The sequence below is a fragment of the Grammomys surdaster genome, unplaced genomic scaffold (assembly GCF_004785775.1).
Source record: "Grammomys surdaster isolate TR1022 unplaced genomic scaffold, NIH_TR_1.0 194, whole genome shotgun sequence".
Taxonomy (NCBI): Eukaryota; Metazoa; Chordata; class Mammalia; order Rodentia; family Muridae; genus Grammomys; species Grammomys surdaster.
In genome coordinates this window covers 11154929-11166244 of record NW_021604639.1, presented here as the reverse complement: position 1 = coordinate 11166244, position 11316 = coordinate 11154929, and the positions used below count along the sequence as shown (strand labels likewise).

The 11316-nt window shown below is 42.7% G+C and overlaps 1 protein-coding gene across 2 annotated transcripts in view; it reads right to left on the bottom strand.

Moving 5' to 3' along the window:
* The window catches only part of Net1 (neuroepithelial cell transforming 1), a 30149-nt gene that overhangs the window by 2312 nt on the left and 16521 nt on the right, over positions 1-11316 (bottom strand). Inside the window, exons 1-7 of one of the 2 annotated variants that reach the window (XM_028769918.1) lie at positions 6993-7230; positions 2622-2729; positions 2084-2251; positions 1664-1726; positions 1268-1364; positions 1060-1136; positions 254-511 (exon numbers count right to left, since the gene is read on the bottom strand). In XM_028769918.1, the coding sequence (XP_028625751.1) occupies positions 254-511; positions 1060-1136; positions 1268-1364; positions 1664-1726; positions 2084-2251; positions 2622-2729; positions 6993-7085 (864 nt within the window). In that variant the 5' untranslated portion in view covers positions 7086-7230. Of the gene's footprint in view, positions 1-253; positions 512-1059; positions 1137-1267; positions 1365-1663; positions 1727-2083; positions 2252-2621; positions 2730-6992; positions 7231-11316 lie in introns of those variants that run through there. The other variant, XM_028769917.1, reaches the window with a different exon arrangement.

The window sequence follows — 11316 nt, the reverse complement described above, 5'->3', positions numbered from 1 at the left end:
CCTCCAGAGCAAACATTCACACAAAAAGACAGGATCTAAAGCTTGAATGGCCTCCAGACATCAGTCCAGCCAGTCTCTTCATTATGCAAGTGAACAGCCATACTGAGTGACTAGTTCAAGGCCACAGGCCAGCAGAAGGGACTAGATTAAAGCCCAGTCTCTGCATGACAAGAGATTTAAAGTACCACTGCATGCTTTTCTAAGGTTGCCCACGCTAGCTAACCATGCAAGACTGCTTTACGGGTTTCCTTACTGCTTCCTCCAGAAGCTGAACATCAAGGTGGTCTTTGGGAGTGTGTCTAAGGATTTCCTTTAACAGTAAGGGGTACTTGACGAGACGACTTCGAGGGATATCTAGGAAACTCCAAAGATCTAGTTTTCGACTGAAAGGAGACTCCAGACAGCGCTGGAGGAAGTCTTGGACTCTTGGGTCTTGTTTCTTCTGATCCAGAAGAGCCTTGGCCGCCAGCTGGTTACTACAGTAGCCTCTGTAGGCATTCAGGCCTGGTAACTGGAGAGGAAAGACAGCATGACACACCCTGACACTACTGGATGCAGTAGTAAGCCATGAGCACAAACCACAAAAGAGCATGACTCCACATGTGTTTACCCGGCTGTGGAAATCTTCCTGGCTCAATGGAGGCCTCACGGCCTCTCTGAGATGTTAGTTATCTGTGTACCCAGGACACATGTAATAACCCTGACGAAGTGGGCCTGCTCATTCTCGTTTGAGGTCATAAACATAGAAATGGCCTTCATTACTGAGTCCCCAGGAATCCTCCTTCAACAGGGCCTGGCATACAGCAAGTACTCAAGCATTGATTTACATGAAAGACTGCATAAGTACCATAGCATTATGGAAAGTCTGCTCAAGCAGGGACATTATTTGCAGGCAGATCTGTAACACAATAAAGTTCTGTATTTTTTACAAGGCTGTAAGTTCTTATCATCATAACTTTGGTGGACTTTCATTGCTCTTAGAGTCTGGTGGCAGATCAAGCTGCTGTGACAGTGCAGGTTGCAGCACCGCCGGTTATATAAGACGGCTTGCTCACGTACCCAGTTCACGAGAATGTGACCGATCTGCTCCACGGTCCCATCAGGCTTGGTTGCTTCGCCTATTCTTGCTAACAGATCTGAAGGGCACAAGAATAGAGAGAGCAGTGAACACGAATCGGAAAGAAGGAGCGAGTGTGACATTATCGTTAATTTAAATGACTGTGACTGTGCTGCTCGGAGACAAATGGAAATGAAGAGCAAAGCTGACCTTCATGCAGAGGTATGTAAGCATCCAAGTCTCCAAATATATGCGTGAGCTCCTCTTCTGACATGATGGACAGCTTTAACATGGGGTCATGGTAGGCCTATTGGGGGAAGAAATACATCACACAAAGAACAAGCAAAGAAAACACTTGGGCGACCTGTCCTTGAGCACACCCCAGTAACTTGGTATCAAGGACACACCCTCTGGAGAAATGCTACAGTTTATGTTCACTCCTACAAGTTTACTAGTGGTCACATTTGAAAAGCTTTGTTGCAATCTTGAGAGATGCGGTCAGCAGTAAAACTCTGTGGCTTTCTACTTCCAAGGGTAAGGAGCCACCCTTTAGAAGCTGTGAGGTGTCACTTGTAAGGGCTGGAGTGTGGTAAAGTGACTACTGACCTTTCTAGCAAGCTTGAGATCCTCGATTAAGTCCTGTTCTCCTCGGGACAATTCATATATTGCCTAAAAACACCAAGCAACACCACAAGTCAGACAGGTAAATCATGTAACTGATATTTACAGTGCCTGATTAAGAGATTTGCTCTGAAAATTCTAATTGAGGATGGACTCTCAAGTAAGCTTGCAATCTTTTTCTATCACGTTACGAACCAGAGTTGCTGAATCTGATGATCACCACCACCCATTATGAATCATTACAGACTGGGTGGGTGTGAAGAGTTGCTCAAATTAAAAAAAAAAAAAAAACCAAACCAATCAGGTATTAGTTTCACATTCCTCTGGCAAGATATATATTTAAAAGCCTTTTTTCTTTCTCAGTATAACTCAATAAATACAGTCTGGGTACTGAGTACTGCATACCTCCTGACGTTTGATCTCTCGAGTGGTCAAGGACTCCTTCATACTGATGTCTAGCATCTCCGACCATAATGCACTGCTTCTTCTCTTGGTGGGTGTGGGGACGGTGGACCTGCTGAATGACTTCTGGGCAGAGGCTGGGGATCTGTGGTCACCACGAAGGGTAAACGACTAAAGAGGCAAACAAACGAGGAGAAGGTGAGATTTGAGGCGGCAACAGTTATCCTGCATTTAAAACAATGCATTGTAACAAATTAAGACATATTTCCGAGGATTTCTCAATATATAAAGCAATCATTTCAGTTTTAACCTAACAGCAGTTATGGGGAATGTAAAGAGTCTAAGAGAGGAGCTTTTGACAAAGGATCCAAGAGAACACGGCTTATACAAACACCACTCTGGTAAAGTACTCCCCACCAGCAGACTCCAAACCAAACACCATGTATAACAACGCAAACATGTTTGTACAGCTCAAAGCAAAACAAATCTTAGGCGCCTATAAAACATGCCCTAATACACCCCTCCCATCCTCTCTTTTTACCTGTATGGTTTGACCAAAGCGCCTGACTGCTCCATTTCTTACAGGAGAGATTAAGTTTGCCAAGGATGTGACCCGGGCTAGAGGCCGAACTCTTTTATTGCTTGGCTCCTGGGAAAACAAAACCAGATTATAATAAATATGTGTTGAGATGTAATGATTTCATACAAGCCCAGACAACGTTAAACCGCTTACAAAAACAGTGTTTGTATAAGACAGGGAGATAGGGGACTACAAAAATGATTGTTGTTTTTCACGTTAAACTAGAACACCACCAAGTAACAACAGCTTAAGAAAACCAATGTTTCCTCTCTGTCCCAGTACTGTGTATTTCCACTACTTTAGTTGGAGAATAACCTTTAAGCATGCTTAATACATTCTGAAATGGGTCAAAAACAGCTCAAGCCAAGGCAGAGGGGAGGTTCAAAGGACTCTGAGGCTCTGCCAGGCCTAGAATCCTGGCTCCTGCTCTTGTAATGGCACAGCCAGGGCCTTACTTGTCAGGGTTAAGAACCAGTACAACTTTTAAAATAGCAATAGCATAGCAAAGGAGAACTTGGCATCCTTGGATTTCAAAGCTTCACAAAGCTACTATGAGCTACATAGGACACACTGTCCAAAGACTTTAGAGTTCCCGAAATAAAGCACTCCGAATCAAGTATATCTATAAGGGGAGCATGCACTGATTGCATGTGTTGCCTCTGACACGTCTCACATGTGATAAACTGAGATAAATGGTGAGAATCCAGAAGGATATGTACTTTAATATTATATTAAAGATCACCCAAGCGGGGCATGGTGGTCTAATCCCAACACTTGGGAGGAAGAGGCAAGTACATCTCTTTGAGTTCAAGGCAAAAAGCCAGCCAGGATGACACAGAGACCCTGTCTCAAAAATAGATCACCATTAAATTAAAAAGTAACAGAAAAACATGCTTCCCCCTAAGAATTCTGACGAGACCAAAATTACTTTAAAAGAGAGGGGCAAGGAAACCAAATAAAAATAACTGTCATATAATTTAAGAACAAAGTGAGGGAAACAGAACAAAATTAGATAGAAGCTTAAATGAGTCTAACAGCCCAAGAAGCGTCTAAGCTCCTGTGTGTACACATACACGCACCAGAAAGGAACGTCAATGACCGAAGGACTTCAAAAAGAATCCAAACTTTGGAAGCTTTAAGAGACAGAGTTGTAAACCACTCCCTCCCTCTGCCAAATAACTAACTTCGAAGCAAAACTTAAACTGTAAACCACAATGAGCTGAACACGAAGCCTTTGAGACACACAGTAAAATGGCATATGCCGTCTGACAGGGCACGTGTGGGTGCCTTCAGCACACATCTGTGCAGACTGAGTGACACACGCGTGTGCAGGGGCAGCTTGAGGCATTCCTTTCCATTTAGTAAAGACAGCACAAAGAGTCTCCTGTTTGAATGGAGATAGAATTACCTCACAAAGCAAGACATGCCAACATGAACCAGACCCAAAGCAGCTGCCTGACTCTCTTGTGCTTTGGAAGCAGAGGTTAGCACCTCTTCCCGGTTCAAAGCATAAAAGTTTCACTTCCTAGTAAATCACCAAATATTTAATTTCCATTTGAAGGTCTTTAGAAAGGTACACCTCCCAGTGAGTTAGAAAGTAAAAGTCAGTTTACCTAAGAAGACATTGTGATATTATCGTATTAAATAAAATTCACAAATTCTTGCCGTTTAAGATTAGTTAATGTAAAACTACTCAATTCCTGGTAATTAAAAACTGTTATGTTTAAAATGAAAGAGAAATTATTATGATTATGATTAATCCTGTGCCAAGGACTAAGCCAGGCCCCTGTGAGTATCAGGCAGGCATCCTTTCACTAGAGAACTGGAACATTTAGACTTAGGCAACTAAGTGTCTAGCTAAAAGCACTTGTGTGGCATTAATATAAATTTGTGTATGCATTTCTTCAGGCTGCACTTGGTAGCTAAACACATTCACAGTTCTTTAAAAATAACTACAATATCACTTCTTTACAAAGCATACCACTATTCAGTTTATCAAGTCTAACATGCTTGGTAAGAAAGTATAGTGTGTATACTTGGCAGGTTTAAACAGAGGATTGTCAATAGTTCCAGGCCAGCCTAACCTAGCCTGGGTTACCCAGTATGAGCTGAGAAAAAAACTCAACTAAACCAAACCAAACCAAAATATACAAACAAAAATGACAAACACAGTGGAACAACCATTTGGGAACTCCTTTTCAAATAATGAACAATTTTAATGAAAGGTAAAAACATATCATTGGCAATGGCCTACTGTCAACTTCAGGATACAGACACCAGTGAAGAAAAGATCTTATTTATTTATTTATTTATTTATTGGTGGAGAAGTGAAATGGATTAGGCACTCATGAGTCAGCAAAAAGGTAGGGGCAGAATCTCTATCTTTGAGAATATGGATTACAATTTGAGCTATGTAAATGATAAGCAAAAGCAGTCCTTCTACAGGTCCAAGTGAGCCACTTCAGTTATCTGATTTACTAAGGTCATGAGCATCTGTATAAGACTGTTGTTACACCCACATGCACCTCTCCTAGACAGGACTCAGCAGTGATATTTGGACATGATGAAAGTTCACACCCACACTCCCCCACAGGCACAGACACCACCCCTCCCCCAAGGCAAGGCTTAATTAGTGTGCTGGAAGGTTGTTACTGTGAACACAAGCATTCATAGACACTGACACCACTCAGTCTCCCCTAAAGACAAGCAGCAAATCTGGGAGAATAAACACAGAATGCTAACAAGGCTTAACTTTAAGGAACTTCTATTGCAGGCAACCTTTTATGAGGGCTAAGGTTCACTTGGAAGGGGAAAAGCCACTCTCAGGAGTCTATGCTGTTTGCTTAGGTTAATCTTTAATCAGACTACCTAGTTCAGCTGGCCAGAGCATCCATACATTAGGAAATCTGCTTAACCCTGGGCTTTGAGAACTCAATTTTCACATTTCACCTCCACTAACTCTGTGTCCTAAAATATTTCCAGACTATCTATAACAAAAGTCTCCTTTAAAGGTTTACTGGGATATATCTGATTTATAAGCACAGCAGCCTGGATGAAACCCTGTGGTGAGTTTAGCTTTTTGTAACTTTTTCCCCCTAATGATGTCATTACAGGGCATATTTTAGGGTCAGTCAAATCCTGATACTTTAAAGGTCAGTCTGTGTCTCGGTTTTATTCCTTTTGGACTGCTCATACATAATCTCTCACTTGGCAACAACTTTAAAAACAGAAAAACAAGAATTAAAAAAAGGTTTTTTGAGAAAGATAAAGACAAGTTTTGATCACAAAGCATTTTCTCACCAGGTCATTAGGGCTGCATTGCTAGTTCTGAAGCCGGGACTCCGTTTCTGGTAATTTGAATGCTCTACGTAAAGGGGCCAGGAGAATAGCCCATGTCTCATACTAACCAAAAGGCTCATCCTTGATGGCCTAAAAGATACCTACCTCCTTAGGTAGTTTTACTCACAGCATTCTATGAAGAAGCATTCTCTACCAAGACAATGCTTATTCATTTTATAAAATGTAAGAAAAAGTGATCCCAAACAACAAAATTCAGTATCAACCCCCAAATAAAGGCACACTTCCCGACAAATGTCACCCCAATGTATGTATAACAAAGTTTCTTTGGGGGCATGTGAATAAACTGCTCATTTTCAAAATGGACAATTACATATATTTTTTGCAAAAACACATCACTATCTTCAAAAGATTTGGTAGACTGAACCCATAACCATTTCTACCACGGAAGCAGGATACACCGCAGCACCAACCAACTGCCAAGACTACAAAAAATTGTATGAAATAATTTTTTCATAAATGTTCATAAAGACTTTAGATAGCCCAAAGGACTTAAAGCAAAGCCAGCTAGGCAGAGCGTCGGTGTTCCCCAGGCTCAAATCCCCTTTCAGAAGAAAAAAAGGCACGGCAAGTTGTGGAAAGAAAAATGAACACGGATCCCAGGTCGGACTTTATTCACTTGCTCACCAGCATTGAGAGGAAAATAATCTTATTTTTCTTTCCTTCCATAAAACAGTCCCCAAGACTTAGTAATGCAAGTTAAGAGGGGGGAAAAAGCACAACATTATCGAACATGAGAAATGTTTACCCAGAGACTCATATATTTAAAATCTCCTCTGTATGTAACTTTTCACAATTTAGCAATGCTATATAAAAAAATTGCTTAAACTTAGACTACAGTTCCTAAACACATTTCAGCCTTGCCTATAATAGTTATATATTTTAGGATGTAATACGATTAAAAGTTTGAAACTGAAATTCTAAAGTCTTAGAAGTTCTGCGGAGTTGGAAAACATTCCTTTGGTCTGCTCTTACCTCCTGCTCCCTGAAGGGTTGGTTATTAACGTCTAAGACTCGGATCGTCCTTTTAATGGGCAGGAGACCTCCGATCTCATCATGCGCCACCATGCTTTACAAGTGTCCCTTCAAATCTTTCGGGTTAGTCCACATGCGAGTCAGCCCTGCAGGGCAACACCGCCAAGGCGCCGGGCTTTTCTTCAGAGTGCTCAGCCTGGCCCGGCAGCCATGCGCCCATGCCTCCCGCTCGCGGTGGAGTTCTGCTTCTGCAAAGGCAGCGAGCACGCACGCAGACCTCAGGAGTCCGGGGCGGGGCCAGGACCCACGTGACTCCCGATAACAGCCGAGGGGCGCACCTTGGCTGCTCCGCGAGAGCTGCGAGCTGGAACTCGCACAGGAAGAGCTGAAGTCCACAGGAGGCCACAGAGGAGGCCACAGGAGGAGTGAACGCCAGAGGAACCTACCTCAGTTACTTCTCTAGCACTTAGTTACTGACAGAGACTCTTTCCTCTAAAATTGGTTCCTTGGAAAGGTCTGAGTATGGGTTAAAAAACTACGCAGCAAAGACTTCTGGGTTAAAAAATTATGTAGAACCCAGTTATCCAGCAGCACCGGCTTAAGCACAACTGTAAAATTATCTGCCTCTTAAAACAAGGTTCCTATGGGGGGGGCCAAGAGGGGTAATGGGGAGAAGCATATATGAAAATGTTGCACGGAAAAACTAAAGTGGTTCCTGCCCCACTTTTTTTTTTTTTCTTCAATTCACAGACTTACAGTGAACCACAATGGGCACCTTTAATTCACTCTATTCCTGCTGGACCGTCTGGTCCTGGGTAAAGCTAGACTGGGCTAGTTCAAACTTTCAGGCTCAGTATGCCAGACATTTCTGTTTTAACATTTTAACAACTCACAACTTGGTGTGAGATGTTTTATGCCATAAAAACACACAGCAGGATCCTTCCCTAAACTTATCTTGATGTGGTCTTAATAGGGTCAACAGATCTGCTTACAAAGCCTTGCATTTTATAAGGGAAGAACACACCCACCCCAGGGAAAATCACCCAGGAGAGGCAAGTTGCTGACTTTGTATAAACTTTCCTATATGGAAGGGTACTATTTCTCAAGTTAGGACCTGAGATAAAGCAGACTTCCTCCTATATTTGTTTTGCATATTAGGCTCATCTTAACAGTGTGCTGGTATGATATGCTGGTAAACTGCAAAGCTATTGTGAAGTATTTACAAGCATAAAATAAGCTCTGTATGAAAAAGGCACAATTGTAGATCTCGGGTGATAAAATGTAGGCTTTGTAGCTGAGATCCTAGTGTGAAATGGCAGGCTATATGGGGAGGCATGGATAAAAGCTTTTCCAAGTTCCAAGTAAGCTGTGCAGCTAGCTAGCAAGTGCCACTCAGGGCAACCCCCCTGCCTGACACACTGGTGGGAAAGATCCCAGGGAAAAGTCTAAAGGTGGTGATTCCGTGGGTCTCCAATGCCACACTGCTTCACACAGGATTGAGTAGGAAGCCCAAAGATGAGGAGACAGACTCCTGCAAGGACACAGGCCGACAACAGTGCAGATACCTGGCTGCTAACGTGGGGCTGGAGGTGTTGAAGGTGGTTAAAAGGTGACTGGGAAAACAGGCAAAACTGACACGGCATAAAGTACCAAGAGCTTTGCCTAAGGCTGAGGCAGTGGGAGAGGAAAGGACACATGCAAGACGTCAATGACTTTGAACAGGAGCAACTGTTTCACAAGTAGAATAATGATTTTGCAAGAAAATACTAAATTTTGTTTTGATACACTGCATCTGAAGCAACAAGAACACACAAGTGAAGCCACTCAGCCAGAATCTGGAATCAGTTCGGAGGGGTGTGGAGAAGACATCTGCATGGATTTTCTTTTGAAAAATCTGAATGAAAACACAGTCCAAGGGGTAAACACTGGAGGAATGACTGCAAGGGGAGAGAAAATTCTGCAAACAAAAGAGAGAGAAAGCAAGAAAGAGGGAAGAGGGGAGGGAAAGACCTACAGATCTTTACGGGGCATCTCACGACCTGTGAGTGGGGACAGACATAAATCCTGCGGCAAGCAGTGAGACGAGATGAAAGCATGACTTAGCAATGCACAGCCTAGCGCCACCTCATCCAGGAAGGGCTACTGCTATGTCTGTGACTACCAATGTGGTTTTTCTGAAGGGGGTGTCTCTCTATGGAGTCATGGCTAGCCCAGAACACACTATGTAGATCAGGTCCTGCATCTGCCTCCTGAGACCTCAGGCCTATGCTACGACATTCAGGCAACTGCGAGTGGCTCACAGGACAACGCATCTTGCTGTTTTGAACTTTAAAATTTTTGAGTGGCAGAGACTGCTATGTTCTGTCAATCACCTGTTACTTGGTTACACCTGGTGACGTGAGATGTGCTTGGCCTTAAAGCTGAATGACTCTGTATAAGCAGCTTCTATACAGCACTACTTGGAGGCACCTGGAGATTTTGGACTTTCAGGTAAGATCAAAGGTCTGCTTAAGTTCTTCGAGATAATATAAGTAAATAGTGTAGGCCAGGACCCGCTGCCTCATCCGGCCCAGTTAGCTTCCTCAGTTAAAAACCAATGCAAGTGAGGCCAATACCAAGGCCACACAGTCTCAGCAGGGACGAGAGGACGAAGTAGAGTTAGGAAAGAGGCTGCCAGGGAGTTCTCAAGGGTCTCTTGCCCAATGTTTTCTCAAAACTGTTTTCCCACTTAGCTCTGTGTGAAGTATGGCCAAGATAAGGAGGGGAAAGGATAGCTTTCATTTCCCTCTTTCAGCTGGGACCCCAGAGGGAACAGCTGATGTCTCGACCAGAAAGTCTATGTGAAGCAAACTGAATCTAGCATAATGGACCAGTTAAAACCAAAACAACAGCAAACAAACAAAAACAAAAAACCTTTGGCTGACCACTACTAAACTCTTAGTTTCATTTTAAATGTGTAGGTTTGTGGTCCAACCCCAAACAAGACAACTAGATAACGTCCAAAAGGGACAACGTGGACATGTCCATGTTCAGCTGGCACAAACTACTGACCCATGCGCTTCCGTTTACTCAAGGGGAAACTGAAAGGGAGAGGTGAGGAACAGGAGGGGACTTAGGGCCCTACTCTGTGTTAGAGCTCCATGCATGTGACTTTATTTAATAAAGCAACAAAATACCACTGCCGTCACTAAAGATGGAGAAAGATTGGAATTTAAGAAACTTGTCCAAAGGTGCTGGTAACTCTGTGCCTGGAGAGTTGAACGTGTTTAACTTTGTTGTGGTTTATCTTTCTGATGAGAGAGCAGGCATAAACCTCTAGCATGTGTTCTGGTACCTCCATGGTACCTAGGAAGCATTATTCAGTAGACCTAGGTTTCAAACCTAAACCTCCCGAGTCCTGTGCTGATGTTCATTTAATAATTGCCAATATCTTATAGTGAAGGAGACCACAGGCAAAGGCTGGGACTTCAGTGACTTACAATAACAGGACAGGCCCAGAGGTAACTGTAGTGTTTAACATTAGGAGAGGTCTCATTTCAGCCAGTGCCCATGCCTGATGAGGCTGTCAATAGCTCTTGACTGACGGATGGCACCTTGGAGGTAACACGCTGGTTTAATTTCATTGTGTGGGGAATAAAATGTGAAAAATTAAAACTTATCCTTCCCTTATCTAAAATAACACAGCGTGATAAACAGGATCAAGTTTCTGATAAAACTATTGGTTTTCAAGGTCCAGATTTAGCTATTGTCTTTGTTCTGCCTTGATGGAGAAGAGCAAGAGAAAGGTCACAGTGTGTCCTCTGTCTACAAAAAAGGGACCGGTAGGCTATCCTTACACCCCTCCCACATTTACTGTGAAAAACCCAACCTACACTTGATGTGAAGCAAACGCAACCTTGAAAGTGACCACCACTTTTTCCTGTAGGTACAGTTTCCATTTTCTTTATCAGGTAAGTTTGCAAGTAGGCTCAGGACGGCCGGAGAGCAACAGTTCTCTGCTGCCCTCTACAGGAAATATTGTGAAATGCAGGGCCAACCTGTTTTCCTCAACATGGTAATCATGTTTGTTTAGATTGCTATATAGATGATTACATAAACAAATTTTTCATTGGAAGAAAAACATGGATGACAATGAAAATTTATACTTCCGACCCTCACATAGCTAATTAATAAAGTAAACATATATTTAAATACTGTGTAGTGCATGAAACACATTCCACAGGTCACAAATACTTCAGGACCTTTTCTAAATACAAGGAACTGTCCTATTTTTAAAACTCTAGAGTTAAATCACAAACATGTATTATTTATCTAACTAAAATAG